At 38.3% G+C, this 24,794-nt stretch overlaps 2 protein-coding genes across 8 annotated transcripts in view; both read right to left on the bottom strand.

Moving 5' to 3' along the window:
• grid1b (glutamate receptor, ionotropic, delta 1b) overlaps positions 1-24,794 on the bottom strand; it is a 737,476-nt gene that overhangs the window by 147,224 nt on the left and 565,458 nt on the right. The window lies entirely within an intron of this gene.
• Positions 848-2,161, bottom strand: LOC141376769 (uncharacterized). The gene has a single exon (XM_073918291.1). The coding sequence runs from the start codon at positions 2,159-2,161 to the stop codon at positions 848-850; it is 1,314 nt and encodes a 437-aa protein (XP_073774392.1).

Raw genomic sequence — 24,794 nt, 5'->3', positions numbered from 1 at the left:
CCACAACCATGTTCAGTTAAAGAGGTACAACGATTTTTGGGGTTTGCCAATTTTTATCGGTGATTTATTAAAGGCTTCAGCTCCATTGCAGAACCCCTCACTGCCCTCACCATGAAGACTGCCAAGTCATTTGTAATTTTGGACTGAGATGGCCAACAAGGCCTTCAACAGACTGAAGAGTCTCTTCACATCTGCCCCCATTTTAGCTCTTCCAGATCCAGAGCTTCCTTTTGTAGTGGAGGTTGATGCTTCTGACATTGGCATTGGAGCGGTCCCTTCTCAGAGAAGTAAGACTGATAACAAGCTTCACCCATGTGCTTATCTTTCTCACAGGCTTACACCAGTCTTCTGCCCTCAGCCAAATGTACTTATTTAGCCTATGCAGCGAGCTAAACATAAATGGCTTCAGTAAGCACTCGTGAGACAGTGTAGCATTCTTTGAAGCTTTACTGATGTACCACTTGTAATATTTCTTCCTTATTTTCTTTGTAAAAAGATCATGCCTTATCAAGGGCAGAATACCAAGTTGTAAGCAGAGACACAGCACGTAGGTCTTTCCACTGCAAGAGCTTCTACAAAATGGCTACTCGGTTCTTCCTATTTCCTGTCACTTGCTGCTTTCCGCAATGTGAACACAAGATGGCAGTGTTCGTCTAAAGAACAATTACAGAGCCACTGCCTTCTAATTCAATAACACAATCTACAGGGCAAATTACTAAGAACCTTTTAATTATAATTTTCTTAATGAAGAAGAAAACATTTAAGGGGCAGAATACTCCCCGTCTGACATCTGTAAGAAGTCACACCAACTTAAATAGACCACTGTTTCAAAGGATATGTGAGGCTTTTAGGTGCAGTCCCTAGAGACCAGAAGGACAACTTCACTGATGGGCCTCAAGTATAGTCTCTTTTCCCCATTTCGAATGACTTTGACTTCAATTTTCCTGACCATGTCATCCTTGCTTGGAAAAGTTTTTGTAATGAGTCCAAGAGGCCAGTCGTTCCTTTTTTCCTGTCCTTCCTTGAGAAGAACGACATCTCCGACTTGTAGATTTGGTTTTGGTGTCATCCACTTGCGACGATGTTGTAATCCACTGAGGTATTCTCTCTTCCACCGTCCCCAGAATACATTCGCAAGATACTGAACACGTCTCCATTGTGCTCTAAAGAGGTCATGATTGTCAAACTGGCCCGGTGGAACCGGAGGCACTCCAACCTTTTGTGTGAGCAACATAGCAGGCGTGAGGATCTCAGGATGCTCAGGATCAGTGGAAACTGCTGTAAGGGGCCGTGCATTGACAATTGCAGTGACTTCAGCCATGAACGTCACTAACACCTCGTGTGTAAGCTTAGCATTTCCATGATGCAGCAGCATTGCATCCAGAATTCGCCGACTGACTCCAATCATACGCTCCCAAGATCCCGCCATATGTGAAGCGTGTGGTGGATTAAACAGCCACTGACATCCACTATCTTCCAGATAGTTGTTGATTTCTTTATTGTGACACCCCAGTTTACTTATTTGGAGTTCTCGGCAAGCACTCACAAAATTTGTGCCACAGTCGGATCTGAGCAACTTAGCAGCACCACGTAGGGCAAAGAATCGTCTCAGGGAATTGATGAACGATGAAGTGTCCATAGATTCGATCACTTCAATGTGTATGGCACGAGTGCTCATACATACAAAGATGACTGCCCATCTTTTTGACTCCGCTTGGCCTCCTCGCGTTTTCCTAGTTGTGACAGTCCATGGGCCAAAGATATCTAGTCCTACACATGTGAAAGGAGGATCTGTGTTCATTCTGTCTTCTGGCAGATCTGACATAACTTGCTCTTGCCGTTTGCCTCTTAGTCTTCGACATGTGACACAGCGAAAGATGACAGCACTAACCGCTCTCTTCCCACCAACTATCCAAAACCCTGCAGCTCTGATCGCACCTTCAGTGAAGTGTCTGCCCTGGTGGTGTACTTGTGCATGAAAGTGTCTAATTATGAGCTGAGATACGTGGTGTTTGCTGGGAATAATTACAGGATGCTTTTCATTTGTTGTCAATTGAGCCCTTGTAAGTCGACCTCCGACTCTGAGAAGTTTGTTACTGTCCATAAAGGGACTTAACTTGTAGAAAGGGCTTTGTTTGTGCATGGGATTGTCCTTTTCCATACCCCTGATTTCATCTGCAAACACCTCTCTTTAAATTGCATAGATAATGGTATCCCCTGCTACCTGAAGTTGTTCTTCAGTAAGGTACTTGTTACACTTGTGCCATCCGTGACATACTTCTTCTGAGTTTTCTTTGAAAGTCTTAGCAATGTGTTGCAACCTAGCCACAGCCTTTCTCAAACAAGTCCAACTGGAGAATCTTTCAAATCTTGCAGTTCCGAGCCTGTGTTCTGACAAGGAGGTAGCACATGATACAATCTCCGGGCGAAGTTCAGCATCAGTTTCGGGGCTAATAAGATCAAAGGGCTTTTCCTGTGTCGAACTTTGCCCTGAGTCGGCGAGGAATGCAGGTCCACTGAGCCATGTAGAAAGGGGTAGATGCTTAGCATGCAGTGCTCTTGTGGCATGATCAGCTGGGTTAAGATGTGTGGACACATAATGCCATTGATGGGTCTCGGTTGAACGTTTAATGCGTTCCACACGGTTATGGACATACACATAGAAGCGTCTCTTCTCATTGAAGATATAGCCAAGCACCACTTTTGAATCTGTGTAAAAGTTTACCTCATGCATGATAGTGTCAAGCTCTCCCTGGATCAGTTCTGCCACTTCTACGGCCAGCACAGCGGCACAAAGTTCCAGCCTAGGAATGGTGATATCTGGCTTTGGTGCAAGCCTAGCTTTGCCGAGAAGAAAACCCACTTCACTCTTCCCATTTATGTCGATGAGCTTCAGATAGGCCACAGCCCCAACAGCTTTAGTGGAAGCGTCACAGAAAATATGCACTTCCTTTCTTTGTGCTTTGGACAATGGAATGCATGTGTACATTCGAGGAATCTTAAGATGTTGTAGGTGTTTTAGAGAGTCTTTCCATTTTTGCCACCTCTCTTGTTTCTCCTTCGGTAGTGGGGTATCCCATTCACTGATGTCAGTAGAAATCTCTCTCAGAATGGAGCGACCTTCAATGCTGACTGGCACAGCAAACCCAAGGGGGTCATATAAACTATTGATAACAGATAACACTCCTCGTTTGGTGAAAGGCTTGTCACTGATCTCAACTTGAAATGAGAACTGATCCGTAGACAGGTCCCAACCTAATCCCAGACTGTGTTGCATGGGTGGTGGATGTTGTCCAAGATCGAGTCCCTGCAGCCCTGTGGCTAGATCTTCATGTGGAAAAGCACTGGTAACGACAGGACTATTCGATGAGATCTTGTGTAGGCGAATGTTAGACTGAGCCAGCATTTTTTGCGTTCTACGTAGCACGTCAATAGCTTGAGTCTCAGAGGTGAATGATTTTAGCCCATCATCAACATAAAAATGGCGCTCTATAAATTCCCTCACATCACTGCCATATTCCTCTTCTCCTTCTTCAGCAGTTCTCTTGAGTCCGTAAATAGCAACTGATGGTGATGGGCAATTTCCAAACACATGAACAGTCATGTGAAATTCTTCCACTTGTCCATCCAAGTTGTGGTCATGGAACCACAGAAAGCGCAGGTAGTTGCGATGGTCTTCCCTGACTCTAAAGTTGTGAAACATTTGCTCCACATCAGCCATAACAGCATATAGGTCACTCCTGAAGCGCAAAAGCACACCTACAAGACTGCTATTTAAATCAGGGCCTTTAAGCAACACCTGATTTAGAGAGACATTTTCACACTCAGCACTTGAGTCAAAAACAATTCTTATTTTACCTGGCTTTTGTGAATGGTAAATGCCAAAGTGTGGAAGATACCAACATTCTTGGTGGGGTTTGATGGGAGGAGCCTTTTCTGCATGTTCTTTTTTGAAGAGCCTTTCCATAAACTCCAGATAGTGGTCCTCCATCTCAGGTTTTCTTTTCAGTGTCTTTCTTAATGACATGAGGCGATTGAGAGTCTGCTCTCTGTTGTTGGGTAAGCGTGGTCGTGGAGAACGGAAAGGAAGTGGGGCTACCCAGTCATTAGATTCATTTTTAGCGAACTCATTTCGCATAATGTTCACAAAAGCCTGATCATCTGCAGACAGTGCTATCTTTTCATCCTCTGTTGTTTGTTTAAATATGAATTTCCCAGCTCATCTTTGACTTGTGTGCTTTGGACAAGAGGGCTATCTGTTGTGAACTTCAGTTTAGTGTAAAATCTATTTTCACAGGGTGAGAGGAAACTGGGGCGACCATTATCTAGAATATTTGTCTTGTAAGAGTTCACTGTAGGCCTATGAGCTCCTGAGAGACAGACATCTCCAACAATGACCCACCCAAGATCGAGCTGCTGAGCGTAAGGTGCATCATGGGGGCCGTTCACTTGGCGTCGTACCTTGTGAGCTCGAATGACATCTCGACCCAGGAGGAGGAGAATATCTGCTGATGGATTTAGAGGTGGTATTTCTCCAGCTATATGAGACAAATGAGGATGAACAGCTGCTGCTTTTGCTGTAGGTATTTCGCTCCTGTTGTCTGGAATCTGATTGCATTCAGTGAGACTAGGCAGTGGCATAGACACCTTCCCGTTAATATTCTCAATGACAAAGCCATGAGCTCTACGCCCCATTTTGTCTACTGTGCCAGAGCATGTTTTCAGTGTATATGGAAGGACTTCACCATGCTGATCAAACATATCAAAAAAGGGGGACCGAGCCAGTGAGACATTACTTTGGTCATCTAAAATGGCATACATTTTCCTTTTCTTATTCGGTTCTGACCTGTGATATACACTGACAAGGCAAATTTTTGAACAAGACTTTCCTTGCAGTCCTTGCCCGCATACTTCAGTACAATTGGACGTGGACACTTTGGGGCTTAGGGGTTCTGGCTCCCCGCCTTGTGCCTCTGTTAATATTTCGGAGTATGCAACTGTCCACGGTGGTGGACCAGGATGCATAGCAGTAATGTGCATGTCGCTGTTGCATTCTGAACAGCAAATGACATCCTTACAGTCTTTGGCTCTGTGATCAGTAGACGAAAGACACTTGAAGCAGATGGAAAGCTGTTTCAGAAGACTCTTCCTCTCATCTAGTGTTTTCATTCTAAAGCCTCTACATTTGGCAAGTGAATGTGGCTTTTTGTGAACAGGGCACTGTTTAACTGGTTCAAGTGGCTGAGACTGTAACTTATTATAGGATGCGCCAATCTGCGTTTTGTTTGTTGTCACTGGGGCTCTGAACCGTGGTTGTCTTACTGGTGGCCGTTCCACTTTCATAGGTGCACTGTAGCAGTTTTGCAGAGAGAAGCTGGGATCCATTTTCATTTCAGCATAGCCATTAACAAACTGAACTAAGAAGGTGAAAGGTGGATAGTGAACATCATGCTCTTTCTTATACTTAGATCTTTGGTTGACCCACGCCTCTTGCATGCTATGTGGGAGCTTTTCTACTATTGGGTTTATTCCCCTTGAAGTGTCAAGAAAGCTGAGGCCAGGAAGATAACCTTCGTTTTTGGCTGCTTCGATTTCTAAAAGCAGATCAGCTAACTCCTGTAAGAGGTGGTTGTCTTTGGGCGACACTCTAGGAAAACTCTCCAAACGTTTAAACAAAGAAGCTTCAATGACTTCAGACGAGCCATAATTTCTGTCTAGCCTTTGCCATAAACGTTGAAGACCAGTGACTGGGTCGTTAATGTGTACAGCTCTAACTCTGAGAGCATGCTGAAGGGATTCGCCACTGAGCCATTTAATGATTAAGTCAAGCTCTTCACTACATTTTAGATCCAAATCTTCAGTGGCATTGTGAAACATAGATTTCCAGGCTAAATAAGTCTCCGGTTTATTATCAAACACTGTGAGCCCTGCTGTCAATAGATCACGACGTGAGAGGAGAGTAGCAAGGTGTGATATGTCAGATGTTCTTAGGTTTGAGTGAGGTGGTGAAAACCTGGACTGACAAGCGGGTGGAGATCTGTTGGTGTATTCACATGAATCTGGAGCAGTGTGTGGTTGGCTTGGTTCTACATTATGGCTGTTGTGAGTGTCATCCTCTTCTTTGTCCATTTTTTCTGGTTTCATATTAGTATTATTGTGAAAGTGGCTTTTTACATACTCTTCAGTGCGACTGACAGATGTGGCCGTAGCAGGTAGGTTTGGTGGTTCCACAAACCCTGGCTGGTCCAAAACTGCAGCTTCCAGGACCCTTGCTGCAGCGAGTGCAGCCTCAGCTTCTCCCTCTTGTTTGAGTGCGTTAAGTTTAGCTTCCATACGAGCCTTCTCAACCTCCATGTCTATTTGTCGTTTGGCATACTCTGCTCTAGCGCGGGCAGCTTCAGCGTTGGCTCGTGCTTGTGCTGCAGCGAGGCTGGCTGCTGAGCTACTTGATCGACGTGACGTGGATGATTTGCACTCTGATCTGACTTCCAGTTGCGAAAGACGTGAGCTGTCTCCATGTTTGGACATGTTTGCTAAAGCAATGTTTCTCAAGATTGCAGGGATGCACTTGATGTTTAGACGATCTTTTTACTCTTCTGCCCTCAGCCAAATGTACTTATTTAGCCTATGCAGCGAGCTAAACATAAATGGCTTCAGTAAGCACTCGTGAGACAGTGTAGCATTCTTTGAAGCTTTACTGATGTACCACTTGTAATATTTCTTCCTTATTTTCTTTGTAAAAAGATCATGCCTTATCAAGGGCAGAATACCAAGTTGTAAGCAGAGACACAGCACGTAGGTCTTTCCACTGCAATAGCTTCTACAAAATGGCTACTCTGTTCTTCCTATTTCCTGTCACTTGCTGCTTTCCGCAATGTGAACACAAGATGGCAGTGTTCGTCTAAAGAACAATTACAGAGCCACTGCCTTCTAATTCAATAACACAATCTACAGGGCAAATTACTAAGAACCTTTTAATTATAATTTTCTTAATGAAGAAGAAAACATTTAAGGGGCAGAATAACCAGCACAGAGGAACTATGACATTGGGAACAGTGAGCTTTTGGCAGTCAAGGTGGCATTAGAAGAATGGAGACACTGGTTGGAGGGGGCCAAACATCCAGTTCTCATCTGGACCGATCACAAGAACCTCACCTACATTAGAGAGGCAAAGAGGTTAAACTCCACGCTCACTGGGCCCTTTTCTTTAATCAGTTTGATTTTACTCTCTCTTATCGCCCAGGCTCAAAGAACTCAAAGCCAGATGCACTGTCAAGGCAGTTTGGGTCTCTAGACAGTGAGACCACACCGGAACTCATAATACCTACCTTGAGAGTGGTTGGCGCAATCCAGTGGGGAATTGAAGAGACGGTCAGGAGTGCACAGCCACAAACAATGCCAGGTAATGGTCCTCCAGGGTGTCTCTTTGTACCTAATCATTTACGCACTGAAGTGTTGCAGTAAGCTCATGCTTCCCTCCAAATGGGGCACCCTGGGACTACTAGAACCCACAAGCTCATCCAGAGGAAATTTTGGTGGCCAAGACTGCAGAAGGATGTCCGCAACTTTGTTGCTGCTTGCTCTGTTTGTCCACAAAACAAGGAACCAAGAACCCGACCTAAAGGCCTGCTGCACTCACTGCCTATACCTAAACATCCATGGACGCATATATCATTGGACTTCATTACAGGCCTATCAGAGTCCAAAGGTAATACAGTCATTCTGGTGGTGGTGGACAGATTATTCCTCTGCAGATTATTCTTCTGCTCAGTGTGTCTGTAGCTTTCTCTAAGCAGATATGTGTTGTATTAAGTGACAGAAAACCAAAGACTTCATCAGGCCGTATAGCAAATCATTCAAATCTGGTGTCTATTAAATGTAGATGTGAGACTACTATAGAAAAAACAGCTAAAACTGTTAAGTTAGCGCTTTTAAACATCAGATCACTCAACAATAAGTCTCTTTTAGTCAATGATTTTATCAACACAAATTGCCTTGATTTTATGCTTTTAAAACTTGGCTATATGACAGTTGTAGCGCAGCAGTTCTGAATGAAGCAGCTCCTTTAAACTTTAGCTTTTTGAGTGTTTGCAGAGTTAATAGGAGAGGTGGAGGCATCGCTGCCCTGTTTAAAGATGTGTATGAATGTAAACAAGTGTCATTTGGTGACTATTTGTCTTTTGAATATCTGAGTATAGCACTAAAAGGTCTACAGACCTCCAAAATATTTTCCAGTTTTTATTGAGGATTTTACAGAGCTGTTATCAATTGTAACCCCTGAATTTGATTATTTTAGTATTGCTGGGGATTTTAATATTCACATTGATAATCCAGAAATCAATGCTGTAAAAGAACTGATGACTGTTTTTAACACTTTTGATCTGACTCAGCATGTTCAAGGACCCACACACAATCGTGGACACACCCTTGATCTACTTATAACTAAGGGTTTACACATTTCATCGATTGTTGTTAAGGATGTGGCACTATTTGATCATTTCTGTATCTTCTTTGATATATTTATTACTCCAGCTATTAAAGGCAGATCTGTCTCTGTCAGAAAGAGATGCATAAATGAGAACACTAGTGAGCAGTTTATGAAGGCCATATCGCTAGCACCAAGCATATCTGCAGACTCTGTTGATTCTCTCCTTGATTTGTTTAATTCTAAAATTGAGAATGTCATAAATGACATCGCTCCTGTTAAAGTCAAGAAGATGACTGGCAGGCAAAAGGGATCTTAGACAAGGTCATCTAAAGTACAAATGATGAAAAGACAGTGCAGAAAAGCTGAGCGTATGTGGAGAAAGACGAAACTAGTAGTCCATTATAATATCTATAAAAACAGTCTTCATGCCTTTAATATGGAACTAAACACTGCTAGACAGACTTTCTTTTCAAGCCTTATAAACAGCAACTTAAATAATGCTCGCACACTCTTTGCAAAGATAGAGAGACTCACAAACCTCCCCAGTCGGATTCCAAGTGAGCTCCTCTCTGAAAGCAAATGTAATGAGTTTGCTCATTTCTTCACTGATAAGATCAATAATATCAGAAAGGCAATCAGCTCATCCAATAAGTCAAGTTGTGTCGATATCAAACAAGCTCAACCACAACTTAAGAAATCAGACATTATGTCTGATTTCATGGCAATTAACGGTAAAATCTTAGAAGAGATTGTGTAAACTATGAAAACATCCACCTGCAGTCTTGACACACTCCCTACATCATTCTTCAAAACAGTATTTACCTGTTTAGAAATGGATCTTCTAAAAGTGGTAAATGCTTCACTTCTTTCAGGGATTTTTCCAAACTCACTTAAAACTGCAGTTGTTAAACCCCTCTTGAAGAAGAGCAACCTGGATAACACCCTATTGAGCAATTACAGGCCAATCTCAAATCTCCCTTTCATTGGCAAAATCATTGAAAAAGTTGTTTTTAACCAGGTTAACAAGTTCTTAAACTTAAAGGGGTGTTTAGACAATTTTCAATCTGGTTTCAGAGCACATCACAGTACAGAGAGCGCTCTTATAAAGATAATCAATGATATACGCCTAATTACAGATTCAGGTAAAATAACAGTGTTGATATTGTTGAATCTCAGTGCTGCATTTGACACTGTCGATCACAGCATACTTCTGGATAGGCTGAAAAACTGGGTTGGGCTATCTGGCACAGTCCTCAAATGGTTTAGATCTTACCTTGAAGGTAGAGGTTACCATGTCAGTATAGGTGACCATAGGTCGAGGTGGACACCCATGACATGTGGAGTCCCACAAGGCTCAATTCTGGCACCTCTCCTGTTCAACCTTTACATGTTCCCTCTAAGCCAAATAATGAGAAAGAACCAAATCTCCTACCACAGCTATGCTGATGACACTCAGATCTACTTAGCCTTACTGCCTAATGACTACAGCCACATTGACACCCTCTGCCAGTGCATTGATGAAATGAGCAATTGGATGTGCCAAAACTTTCTTCAGTTAAACAAAGAGAAAACTGAAATGATTGTGTTTGGGAACAGAGATGAGGTTCTCAAGGTAAATGCGTACCTTGGCACTAAAGGTCAAACGACAAAAAATAAGGTCAAGAATCTTGGTGTGACTCTGGAGTCAGATCTGAGTTTCAATAGTCATCTCAAAGCAGTCAGTAAATCAGCATACTATCATCTCAAAAACATAGCAAGAATCAGATGCTTTGTTTCTAGTGAAGATTTAGAAAAATTTGTTCATGCTTTTCTCAGCAGCAGGGTGGATTACTGTAATGGACTCCTCACTGGTCTTCCTAAAAGACAGTCAGACAGTTACAGCTCATCCAGAATGCTGCAGCCAGAATTCTAACCAGAACCAGAAAATCAGAGCACATCACACCTGTCCTCAGGTCTTTACACTGGCTGCCAGTTACATTCAGAATAGATTTTAAAGTATTATTACTGGTCTATAAATCACTAAATGGCCTAGGACCTAAATACATCACAGAAATGCTCACTGAATACAAACCTAACAGATCACTCAGATCTTTAGGATCATATAAACTAGAAGTTCCAAAAGATCTGTCAAAGCAGGGTGAATCAGCTTTCAGCCACTATGCCCCTCACTGCTGGAATCCGCTTCCAGAAATGATCAGATGTGCTCCAACATTAGGCACATTCAAATCAAGACTGAAAACACATCTGTTTAGCTGTGCCTTTACTGAATGAGCACTGTGCTGCGTCCGACAGATTGCATTATCATGTTTTTCTCTTTTTCTTCATTCTTTTATATCACATTTTACCTGTTTTTATGTTTTGTTTTGTTTTTACGCATTTTTATTATTTGTTTTTATTTTTATTTTACTTGTTTCTTTTATGCTTGTTTATGTAAAGCACTTTGAATTGCCAATGTGTATGAAATGTGCTATATAAATAAACTTGCCTTGCCTTGCCTTGCTCTTGGGGTTCAACTAGTGAGGAGTTAGCTCAACTGCAAAAAGCCCCAGCTTTGTGCCCAGGAGACCCGGGTTCAATGCTCACCTAAACCAATACCTTACAACATCAGTGGCCCCAATCAATCCACATTAATTTGTGGCTGCATTGTATCTATTTGTTAATTAATATACTTAAGTAAATTTAAAATAATATCAACAGCAAAGTTATATTGGGGTCGTCACAAGGGTGGCTAGAGTTTACACAGGAGTGGCCTTGGTGTGGGTATAGTGTGTCCACAGTCATATTGGAGTGATATAAACCCAATAAATCTTTTTTTAAAAGACGTTAAAATAGGACCCAAACCCCAGTGATTTTGAGGCCAACCACAATGTGATGAAGGAGTGCAGTTTTCCTTGCCACTGATTAATTGACAGGTGCCTTTTTCTATAATAAAATGTATACACGCGTTCACATAAAATATTTTTGCAAAACAAATCTGAGATTAAAATATGTGTTTCAACTGTCTGTGATTTTTACAAGTTTTATAAGTTTAAAACAATGTTAAAATAGAGCATGCTTGTAATAAAGACAGTAAAAATTGCTATATAATTCTTAACCACCAGTGTTGGGCAAGCCGCTTGAAAAATGGAGTCAGCTAAGCTATTAGCTACTCTACTTTAAATGTAGCTTAACTACACTAAAAGCTACCCTTTGGGAATTGTAGCAAGCTAAGCTAAAAGCTACTTGGCAAAAGTAGCTTAGCTACATCTTAGCTATTTTTGCCATTTTCATTTTTAAATCAAATCAACCTAAATCCAAATCAATAATCTCTTAATGATCAATAAAACGGTCAATAAAAACATGTGAGGCATAATTGTTTAGTTAAATATTTTACTGCAAATAATATGCTGTACTAAACAAAAACACATTATAGTATATAACACCTAAATAAAATAAAAATCCCATAAAATCGAGTGTTACACATTTAAAATACTATAGTAATTTATTTTAAAGGGGAATATTTAGCAATAAGCATTATATTGTATACATATTTATTACTCTTCATTAATGAATTACACTACATAGAAAGTAGTGATGCTACCGCCATGCTAATGAGAAATGTAGTTAAGCTAGTATAGCATCACTACTTGTAGCAACGCTACTGCCCAACATTGTTAACCACTATAATTACCACAGACTCATGGTGTCAGTAAATGCTAATGTGTGTGTACTGCAAACAGCATTTGTGTGTGACTCATCATTTCATAAAGGCTTGAATAAACCCTACCACAAATATGTGAAATAAACTTACTTGGTGTTTTTGACTAATGAGCTGTACTTCTGCTTTATCCGTGCTTGTCTAACTGCTGTTTATATGATGTAAATCAGGAGAAGCAGACATGTATGTGGTAACGTTGAGCGGGGAGAAGCAGCTCATTTGAGTTTAAAGCCACAGGCTACAAAAACAGTTAATGTATACTCAGACACCAAAAAGGGCAGATTCTGGAGGCTACAATATATTATCAGATGGGTATTTTGAGCTAAAACTTTACAGACACATTCTGGAGACACCAAAGACATATATTACATCTTGGAATATGGGTAAAATATGTGCCCTTTAAAACTGGTGTCGACAGTTAAATCCACAAACATCAGATTTATAAAAGGTTTTTGAAAATCACAACAATTAATAAATGGATAAATCAATACAAATTGAAATCCCATTGTTGTATATTCCATCTCCACACACATCTATTTAATTTTTTTATACTGTCTTGGCTAATGTTGGTTCCTACTGGCACATTTTTTAGTGAGACATATTTGAACAATTTTTAAACAAACCTTCAAATGTTTTTTTTTTTTACATTTCCACAGAATAAAAAATGTGATGCAATCATCAGTGCCCAAGAAGTGTCTACCAGCAACACAAGGTGTGAAAAAAGCGCAGCAAACTGCTTTAAAACGGGCCTTGAATCTTGGAATGCAAGTCAAACAAACTGGCTAGGGATGAACACAAGGCCAGAGTACTGACATAACACGTGGGCTTAGCAATGGCCAGCACCAACACTCCCACCACTGCTGATGAGTCGGGTACTACTGCAAGACCTCAAATTAAACATGAATGGAGTACAGACAATTAGAGCCCATGGGAGAACACGGAGCTGGACAGGAATATGAGTGATATTATCAGACCCCGAAGCTCTAGCCTTGACTGAAATGCTAATCTTTCATTATCTTTGAAAGCAAATGTAAATGCCAATTTTCTTTCTGCTCGTCTTTTACTGCTGACCACATGACCTGCAGTGCTTTTTAAAATTAATCTTTAACCCTGAATTTGACCCACACCTTGAGCAACATTACTTAATAAAATAATCATCGCTATCTATACTGTTGACCTTTTTGTGTCTTGAGGTTTTGGATTTTCACATTAGCCATCTATTGTCTTATTTAAAATATAATGCTATTTGAAACCATGATAAAGCATATGATGAAACTATACTCTGAAAATCAGAGTTCTTTGGTCATATCTACAGTTTTATATACATTCTATAATTGACCATTTTCACAGACTGTATTACTCCATTTCATTGCTTTCCATCTAATTTATTATAATTTTTTTTTCATTGAATAGCCATTATGCATGTGTATGCATATTTGCAACTTTTACTTGTAGCGCCATTGAACATAATTGTTCAAAAGCAGTAGAGCAATCAGAAGAACTCTGATGCAGGGCAAGCATTGCAAGTGTATTTTTACAGGCAGTAGGTGGCTATGTCCTGATAGCTTGATGCTCTACATTGCACTTCTTTCAAAATCATTCCTGAGCTCTGCGTCTATTGTTTTTAGATGCAAAGATGCATTTTGTGTCCATGGCTCAATGGTCCTTTTCAAAGAATGTATTGGTAGCACTTCATAACAACTACACAATATGAACCATTTATTAAGCATAAGCAAATAGTGAATTCATTATCTGTTAAGTATTAACTCTACATTAATGAGTGTTAGTAAGCAGTTTATAACTGCAGATACTGTTTTCTTGACTTACAACCAAATTTATAATGTGCTTAACAATTGTACTTACATTCTTTTTTTGATAAGTTAATTTTCATTACCAAATTAAGTATTACATTATTTACAAACCAGTTATTTAAGCATAGTTGGTTGTTTTTTTTTTAAGATCATTCAGAGTAAGTTAGTAAATAACTAATAAACATTTAAAATGAGATTAACATTTATGATACTTATTATTCAGGCATATAATAATAGTTCATTTGTATATTATTAAATGCGTTATTAACTCAGCTTCATGCAGTTTTGTGACCTTAAGTGTGGACTATTTATTTACAATCTCCAAATTAAGAAAAAGGAAGCATAATGCTATTTTAAGAATCCTTTAGTTTATAAAAATTCGTTTCTTTTTTTATCACTGAAGAAGTAAGCACAAATCTTTGTTAGCATACTCATGGATCTAAAAAAAAACAATCATTAATATTTGTATACTTAAATAAAAGCAAAATTTGTTGCCAATGTACTTTTTACCAGCTTTCAAGTCACTTATCTTGCAGTCACAAAGCTACAGGCCATATAGGCAATTATAATCAGATGTACAGTAGCTGTAGTTTATTATTATGATAAACCCTCTCTCACTGTGATTATTTTATCTTTGTATTGCCCTTTGTTGACTACAAATTCAGAAAAGTCTGCTGGGCAGCACTATTTTCAAACCTTCCAGAGCTATTTTTGAAGCTGCTGTGGTCTCCCAAAAAGAACAGTAAAAATAGAGAAGGACTTTTAAAGGGTTATTGTATTAACAACATTGTGGCAACAAAGATGGAGTGCAGGAATGTATTAGGGCTTAGAGTGCAAGGGTGCAATATATACAGTTGAAGTCAATTATTAGCCCCCCCTTTCATTTTTTTTCTTTCTTTCTTAAATATTTCCTAAATTATGTTTAACAGAGCAAGGAAACATTCACAGTATGTCTGATAATATATTTTTTTTCTTCTGGAGAAAGTCGCATTTGTTTTATTTCGACTAGAATAAAAGCAGTTTTAAATGTTTTGAAACCATTTTATTAGCCCCTTTAAGCTATTTTATTTTTATTTTTTTGTCAACAGAACAAACCATCATTATACAATAGTTTGCATAATTACACACATATACAGTGTGTGTGTGTGTGTGTGTGTGAGAGTGTATATATATATATATATATATATATATATATATATATATATATATATATATGTATATATATATATATATATATATATATATATATATATATATATATATATATATATATATATATATATATATATATATATATATTAGGGCTGTAAAGATACACGATATGAAATCGAAATTGCGACACTCAGATCTACGATCCTGTGTTGCGGTGTGATAAGGGAGAATCGCGACACACCCTGTGACCACCTTTCCAATAACGTCACGCGTGCCTGTAAAAGTTGAGCTAGTTGAAGAAGAACATGAGGAAACACTTTTTTTTTCCGCTTGACATTACGAGCACTGCTCCGTTTAAGCCCTCGCCGCAATAAGCGTTTAGCCGGGAGAGCTCGCACGAAGCTCTTAGTAAGGGACCGTCTGAATGTGTCAGGAATATCAAAAACAATACCAACTTAACCCCGCTTGACAACAGAAAACAGCAGAAACATTGCCAATGTTGTCAAAGCTGCGCAGAGAGGGATGGGCGTTCACCAGATGCCCCGACTCCTCTGCAGAGGAAACTTTTCTGTAACCGTGCTGTGCGCTTTCTGTTTAACCCTTTGGAAGTTAACATTACGTGCTGACTGACAGGTGCGCGATGCGTGAGGCCAGGAAACAGGATGAAGCTTTCAGTTAAGATGATATTTTGCAAACACAAAAAAAAACACTAAAAAAAAAAATCCCCACACTAACAAAAAAAATCTTGATACGAACCGAATCGTGGGTCATAAATCGTGATACGAACCGAATCGTGGTTTTGGTGTATCGTTAGATCCCTAATATATATATATATATATATATATATATATATATATATATATATATATATATATATATATATATATATAGTGTGTGTGTGTGTGTGGGTAAATACTGTAACTCTTTTTTTTTTCTCAACTCAACTCAAGCCAGCTCATTTTATTTTATGTCTGGGCTCATTTTATTTCATGTCTGGAGGGGCATGAGAATTCAATGACCTTCCAGTTCTTCTTCTCTCACTGATTTGTTTTTGCAGGCAGGGCTGAGAGGGTGTGGAAAGCAGAAAAACACACTTCATTTCCATCCTCTCAGATTTCCTACACCTCTTTTATTGATCAGCTGAGAGAATGCAGCCCTGCATCACTCCAGAACACTGACACTGGCAGTCGACATGAGCCAATTGAGAAGGAAAGGAAGAAGTGATACATCTTCCAAAGTTTGATGTTTTGATGCCTCAGGCAACGGCCAGTAGCTACAGACAGACAGGGGCAGAATTCCCAAGACTATCTTATAGCAAATATGATCATAAGAACTCACATCATATATAATGCATCTGTGGTAAAATAATAGACACTGCAGCACAGACCGGTTGCAAATAATGCATTGTATGTATTGTATATAACTGTAAAAAAAGTACAAAAATAAAGAAATAAAGAAAAAAAGAAGAAAAGAAAAAAAAATCAGTTTACTAAATTAAAACTACATAATGCAACACAGTTCTGAAAATATTGAAATATAGCTTATTTTTACAGTAATACCATATTCATTTGCATAAATATACAAACTGTTTGTTTAAACAATGCATTTTTCTTTCATAAAAACAAACCTTGCTCTGTTGAAAAATCTTTGCTCCATTTTAAAATAGTAAATGTTGAAATTGGGTAAATGTTTAAAAACATATTTTCATGCAACTTACAAACAATTTTATCAATTTTACCAGCAATAATATTGATCAGTAGATTGATGATAACTATTTTTTTTAATGTTCAGTATTTACAACAAATTGTATCAGCTTTTGTTTAGATTTTTTGAAGAGATTATACAGTTTATGTAAATAGTAATAAATGTGACCAATCAGACACATAATTAATTTTCTTTATTTAACAAATAATGCGCATCAACTTCCCCCATCCAGCAGGAGCAATTGTTACTTTAATCTGATTCCAAATGCATTTACAACATGAAAAGAAATGTGCTGTTCTGTTGGACAGAGACATGGTCATGCTCCTATATAACCCAACTTAATATGTATGCTTCAATAATGTAATCCTTTATTCTCTCTCTATGTGTAATCAGGTGTTTGCAAAAAGTCTCTTGCTTGTGTATTAATCTTCTGTGTTATAATTCTACTAAAACTAATGTTTAACACTACCACAGTTAAAGAAGCATTAGATGGCGGAGGGGTGTTGCTGGAGTGAAAGTGAAAGTGAACAGTGGACAGGATAGGAGGGCGGTTGAGAAGGAGGATCGGTAAAATGAGGTGTCAGATCAAATTTCAGAGGTGCCGGATTCGGATCTGGTGTGTTCCAGCACAAATTAAGCCCTGGATAACGTGTACTTTTTGAGTACATTTAAAGATGTGTACTTTTATTCTTACTCAAATAAGTTATTAGAAAAAAGTCATTAGTCCTACTTTGTTACATTAGATGGTGTTCCTCGTTAGTTTCAAATAATAATAAATATAAGACTCCAGAATATCAGAACCTGAGAACTTTTATGGAATTTCATGAGGCAAGACCATAAGAATTGCTATGCAATACGACAATAGAATGTCTGATCTTAGAAGAAGATTGGGAAACCAGCTCTTCAAGTGTTCTATTCAGATCACTTTTGGCAATGCAAACATGGGCTGAAAACACAGAGCTACACCCCACCAGGAGGGAATGAAAGAAAGTTCACCCTTATCCTTTCACCTCAAGCCCCCCTTCTTGACCTAAGTTCAGAACACATTTCACATAAAATTTCCAAGGTTTTAATATGGTGTACCTTGTAGCCTTATATTCATGTTTGGTATAATTGTAAATGTATCTCTGTGATTGGTAAAATGGTCTTAATGTCACTGTAATATTTCACTTGTATATGTACATTTGTTTTTATTGGCTTTCATAAGATCTTTGCCAGATGCTTCTCCCCTTAGAAATGGTTAACTCCTCAAATTCACCAGGCAAGGGTATAGATGATGCTTTTGTTGTCTTGAATTTATGGCTGTTTGTTCAGAGTTGAGTATTTAAGAGAAATGTGCACAAAAATCATTGTGATCTTGTAGCCTAGACACCCCGTTGCAGCATCTCAGAGATTTATGCTGCAACGTACTTCTCGGGTCAGGTATGCATCTCTAACTCTTTGAGTAATGGATGTTGTATTTTTACAGTATCATCTCTAAATTGGCTTTCTGATTGTTTATTATTGTTATATTATAATTAACATAATACAATTGTACCAGACAAATATAATGTTAAGTTTTGATTTATTCTGAATTGTCCTGAAATCTTTTTATATCCAGTAGATTTAGTGGATTCGACATGATTCAATTTGATTCTAAGGCACATTTGACTGTATGGAGCCATATGTATGTATGTGTGTTTGTGTGTGTGTGTGTGTGTGTGTGTGTGTGTGTGTGTGTGTGTGTGTGTGTGTGTGTGTGTGTGTGTGTGTCAAAATTATTAGCCCCCTTTCTATTTGTCTCCAGTTTTTGTTTAACAGAAATATGTTTTCTAAACATGTTTCTAAACATGTTTTTCTATGTTTCTAAACATAAGTTTTAATAACTAATTTCTAATAACTGATTTATTTCATCTTTGCCAAGATGAAACCACATATTATTTGACAAGATAGTTTTCAAGACAATAGCATTATTCTTAAAGTGCCATGTAAAGGCTAGGTTAATTAGCCAAGATAGGGTAATTAAGTAAGTCATTGTTTACAGTGGTTTCTGTAAATAACTGAAAAAAAAAATGCTTAAGGAAGCTAATAATATTGACCTAAAAATAATTTTAAAAACTATTTTTATTCTAGCTTAAGCAAATCAAGTAAGAATTTTACCAGAAGAAAAAAAATATATGTGTAAAAATTTCCAAAAGTACTTACCCACTCTACCCACCTCTAAGTAATGTCAAGTTAAATTAACTTAATATCTTTAGTAATGACAACAGCAGGGTTTACAATATAGGATCAGAATTTCTGCAGTAGAATTGTGTGCTTAAATAATTCAGTTACCTGTGTTCATATCTTCTCAAATATTTCAGCAATTCCAATTCTAAATGTTACTTAAAAAGAGGACAAACGATGTGTTTCTGTGTATTCAAAGTGACATGTACAACCACATTTTGAATACAAATTCCTACAAAAAGAAGAGATCACCCAGGTAATCAAATGTCTTTTAAAATGTGACAGATCAACACGGATAAGGCAAAACACGGCTAGCTTCACAGAGAAGAGGAAGGGTTGCAGGGTCTGTGTCTTGTCTGTGTGCAGGCGCTGTGAAAGTGGATGGTGTCGTCTCATCTCATTAGTATTCCACCTCCATGCCGTCTCTTATAATGAAGACTTCTGCAGTGGCCAGTCAATGGTGACATTACAAAGAGCAAACAACATCAGAGCAAAAAGAAAGGGGAGGAATTTTAACATCACTTCCAAGCAGTGATTTTCTGATGAGGAGGAGCCGGAAGGAAAGCAGCCGTAAGGCCAATGTTGAGAAGACGTTACTAATGTGCAAAACATGAAAAAAGCAAGACGTATTCAACGAGGTGAACTCAAGCAGAACTAATGCAGGTGTTTGTGTGAAACAAAGGTGTTTTGTTACTTACACATTTGCGCATGTACACATAGTGAAATGTGGTGCGAACTGCAAATGTATTAATGTAAAATCCATGCACCGTGAAGGTCGCACACTTGCCAAGTGTTTAGCACCAGTCATTGATTTTCAGTCGCTTCAAATAGAGGTTTATCCAGCCCTTTAGTATATAACATTAACTTTAAGCACACTGGAGAATATTTAATAAACTGTGAAAATATTAAGCATAATCGACTAGGAGAAAAGAACCACAGTACTGTTGCAGAGGGTGGGAATGTAATTTTGGCTGAATATGAACAGTCTTTCATGGACATTCTGGTTTTGATTTTTGATCTGATTGCCTTTGATCTAACTTCAAAAAAAAAAAAAAAAATAAAAATTGCATGTTCAGAGGGATGTCCAGATCTGATCTTATGATCGGACATCATGCCCACTCACGCGGTTTCAGTCCCCTATCAAGATCAGACATTACCTCCCAATCCAGGACTCAAATATATTCACCTTATTCTTTGTGTATGAGCATGCGTGGCTGTTTGAATCTTTTTTTTTTTTCTAGAGAATTCTGGTCTCATTAATTTCCAATCATTTTTAGACATTAAAAACAGCTTGTTTTGCTGGTTGATATTGCAAACTGATAATTTCTTATTATATTATTCTGCTTTGTCTGTATAATCATGCAAACACTTGTTTGTAGAGCAAGTATTTTGACCGCTTTCTGCCGTTAATTATTTCTAGACATTTCTCCCATAAGCAACTGAAGCGAAAGTTCGGAAAGGGGTGGTACATAACAATATCATATTTAAAATTTTAGTTGATGTAAATTGTAGCTGTGTGAACATAAACATCTCTGAATGTAATGCTCTCAAAGTTTAATGCAAAAGGAGACATTCGCTTTTACAAAGTTAGCTTAAATTGTAATAATGCAGGGTTACATACAATACATTTATGTTGTCCCAACACAAATTAAGTTAACTTAACACTTTGAACAAATTTATGTGGATTGAACAAAAAAAAATAAGTTGTCCCAATGAAATCTAAAGATTTGTGTAGTTTCAGCTCATTTTAAACAATTACTTTGAACGAGTTAAAAAGAAAAAAAAAAAAGAGTGTAGCAAAGCCTACTGCGAACGAATTTGAGGACTACAAAAACATACATCCAGGCTAGTGAGATCACAAGGGCTTCTGGTTATGTGCATTCACCTTGGACACACACCCTGCACAGTGAAGGGCGTGGCCAGAGGCATTGTAATGTTAAAGCAGTGAAAGCTTCTTCTGTGTTCTGTTTGGGCTTCCAGAGGACACGACGCAAAGAGATAAGGACTTACAGTTTAATTTTAATTATGTTCCAGATAATTGTCAGGGTTCTGCCACTCTGGTCTTGTAAATTCTTGTTTTGGTGGCAGAGCTCGGACACTACCCATGTCTCGTCCTGTTTCTGTCTCTGTGTGCGCGCGCGTCGTCGTGGGTGTACATAGAGTGTGCGCGCTCCTGCTTGATGCGGCCGCGCACGCGCTCTGCGTCCCTCAGACGCATGCGCTCTTGTACTCGTGTTTGTGTTTTCTTCTGTCTGCAGCGTGGTGTGTCATTCCCAGCTTCTCAGTCTTGTTGGTTTCGGTTTTGTTCGGCGCTGGGATGAAGCATGCACGCTGCTTGTGTGAGCGCACGGTGAGTGTTTTCATTCATCGTGTGCTCGTGTCTTGCGTCTGTTGTCAAAGCACGTGGCTCTGTGTTTACATTGTGGTCACGTGCTTTTGTCGTGTGCTTCAGTGTTGTGTTTGTTGTCATGAACATGCGGTTAATGAGTTCTCTCATTGGCTGCATGTTCTTGCCCTGTTATGTGAGCGCATGGCTTGTGTTGTCTCTCTGTGTCATGCGGTCTCCCGTCTATTGTCTTGTCCCACCCTCCTTGTTAACCCATTATTAGTTAATTGTGTTCACCTGTTTGTGTGTTAATTTCCTTTTTGCTTTATAATCCCCCTCATGTTTTCAGTCCTTTGCCAGTTCGTCGTCGATAGTCTCCTGTCCTGTTGTGTCCAGCCCTGTCTTGTCCTGCCAGTCCAGTCAAGTTTGTTTGTTAGTTTATTTGTTTTATTAGAGTTTTCCCCCTCTGGGTTGTTTGTTTTGCCTTTTTGCTTTTATTTTATTGTTAATAAACACCCATTATTTGCTGCACCTGAGTCCCCGCTCCTTTTCCCCACCATGACCATGACAAGAATTATATTTAAAAAAAAAAAGATATAGCGTTAACATTTGAGAAAGGAGATCTTCCAGAGTCTCTCCCAGTTCAGAGCTGGATTCAGCTAAAAACTCATCCAAACGATGAAGCTGTGGATTGTGAGCCACAACCTGTAAGTATTTTTATTTTTAAAATTGACCAACTAGAGGCACAGTTTCTAGAGTTAATGGTATGTTGTGGCAAGGACGTAAACAACAATGTAAACGGGAAATGCTGTTTGGCACCACAAACAATTTAGCTACAAATTCATATTTATCAGTCAAACCACTGTAAACAGCCACAATTTTCAGCAACACATGCAATGTCTCTCTACGCGTGTCTCTCCATATAGCTTTTTTCCCTTTTCTACATCTCAAATAACAAATATTTATTACTTGATTGTTCAAGCTACCTCACAGAGGTGCTCTGTTTGTTAACTTGTAAGTTGTTGAATGTTAAAATAAGGTGAATTAAATAAAAAAATAAGGAACAACCTGGATATGTTTCTTTGCTTTTCTTTATTCTTTTTATATGTATTATAGAACTATCTGATTGGGTTTCGGTATCGGCAGATAATTTAAATAATTTTCCATAAAAAATGCGTGGAGGTCATGAGACTATGAGGAAAAATGCAGCATCTAATTTCTCAAAGCACGCGTTCTCTGTTCTCATAGTCTTTCGAATTATAATTTTTTTTAGGTAACCTGGCAAGACTGGTCTTCGTGAGAGTGTAAGTCCTTTCTCTGAATTCTTGGAATCAAGCAACAGCATACGTCTGTGGTCTGGAGGTATGTATATATATATATATATATATATATATATATATATATATATATATATATATATATATATATATATATATATATATATATATATATGTATATGTATGTATATGTGTGTGTTATTTATTACTTGATTGTTCAAGCTACCTTACAGAAGAGCTCTTTTTGTTAGCAGTTTTTGAATGTTAAAATAAGATAAATTCAATTAAAAAAAGAAATATTCTGGAACTGTTTCTTCGCTCTTCTTTATTCTTTTTATATATATTATAGAAGTATAGGACCAGGTTTCGGTATCTGTAGATACTCAAAATCAAATGACTCAGAATCGGACTAGACGGCAAAAAAAAAAAAAAACCTGATCGGGACACTCCCTAATAACCCTTGTGTTAAAATCCAATTCCACTATCTCATTATTACCTGCTATGCAAAGCTAACTAATAACCCACTGAGCCTTACTGCAGTTCTTTGGTTAGATATCTTCATGGTCACATAGCTTAGACTCATAGGGTAATTATTGCTACCTCATTATCATGACAAGACACAAAGCGTCTCTTTCTGTTTCTATGATATGCATAAAAATATGTAGCAGTAACATCTTAGATCAGTCATATACAAAATACAAGCTCATTGGAAGTACTGTGCCTGTGGCAAAGCTTTTGCACAATGAAACATTGCTCCTTGTGCATCTAACCACATTTTCAAATGGCATTAACAAGTGAATAGTGCTAAAAGCATGTTCATTTTTATTTAAAGTAGATTTGAGTGCTAATCTGACAATTTTTTATTTTGTTGAAATGTTTGGTAAGTGCTGGCAAGAGGTTAATACTCTTATTGAATTTATAAAATAAAGTACACGCTACACTAAACCATATCCTAAGCCTAACTGATGGTGTTAACAAGTGAACATGAGAAAAAAAAAATGTGCATGTCATTTCAGCTTGCTGCTACAATCTTTTGGATTTTTTTTTATTTATTTTTTTTTATAATGTCTGGTGTTTCATTGAATGTTTTACTTATCCAGGGGTGTGTTTCTCAAAAGGCTCTCACAAGTTCCATCTAGCATATTACATTGATTCAGTGTTTCTTGAATCTAAATTTCCAACAAATTTTGTTATGACAAAGTTGTGTGGTTTGAATCAAGAAATTTTTTTGTTGGAACGGTGGCACAGTGGGTAGCTCTTTCACCTCACACAAATGTCGCTTGTTGGAGCCCCGGCTAGGTCAGTTGGCATTTCTGTGTGGAGTTTGCATGTTCTCCCTGTATTGGAGTAGGTTTCCTCCGGGTGCTTCGATTTCCCCACAGTCCAAAGACATGCAGTATATGTGAATTGAATAAACTAAATTGGCCGTAGTGTATGACTGTAAATGAGAATGTATGGATATTTCTCAGTACTGGGTTGCAGCTGGAAGGGTGTCTGATGTGTAAAACATTTGCTGGATAAGTTGGTGGTTCATTCTGCTGTGGTGAACCCCTGATGAATAAAGGGACTACGCCAAAAAAGAAAATGAATTAATAAAAATGAAAGTTTTTCAAAACTGTCTTAACACAAGAATGGCTGCTGTTCAATAGTTTCAGAATAAATTTGATGAAAGATTTTGATTCACTTTAAATGTTGACTTTTCTTGAGTTGAGTTTCTTCCTAAAATGATTTAATTACATGATTCACTGGAGAAATATATGCAAACAAAAATTTTTAGTACAGCATTCATTCATTCATTTTCTTCTGCATATCTGGAGTAGGGTTAGCAGTCTAAAGCTGATTTATACTTCTGTGTCAAGCTCACGCATATCCTCCGGAGCAGCCTGCTCTCAAAAAGTGTAATGACACATAGCACAAGCTCTGTGATTGGTCGGCTTAGTAGCGCTGATGAGTGTGGGTGCAGGTGAAAGCCATGTTAGCCCGATGGAGCGATTGTTTACAAGTGTCAGGTCTCATGAAGGAGGTCTAAATGGAAACTGTTGTTTTGTGTTCACCTTCTGATTAAAGTTGTTGCACATTAGCCGGTTCCCACCTCAAAATGAGCGAATTTGAGCCATTCGTACATTTAGGTAGTGTTCAGAAAAAACGAAACACCAGCGAAGAAACTCAAAGCAGAGAACCATAAAAACCTACT

This window comes from Danio rerio, chromosome 12 (assembly GCF_049306965.1).
Source record: "Danio rerio strain Tuebingen ecotype United States chromosome 12, GRCz12tu, whole genome shotgun sequence".
Lineage (NCBI taxonomy): Eukaryota > Metazoa > Chordata > Actinopteri > Cypriniformes > Danionidae > Danio > Danio rerio.
This window is presented reverse-complemented; position numbering and strand designations above follow the sequence as displayed.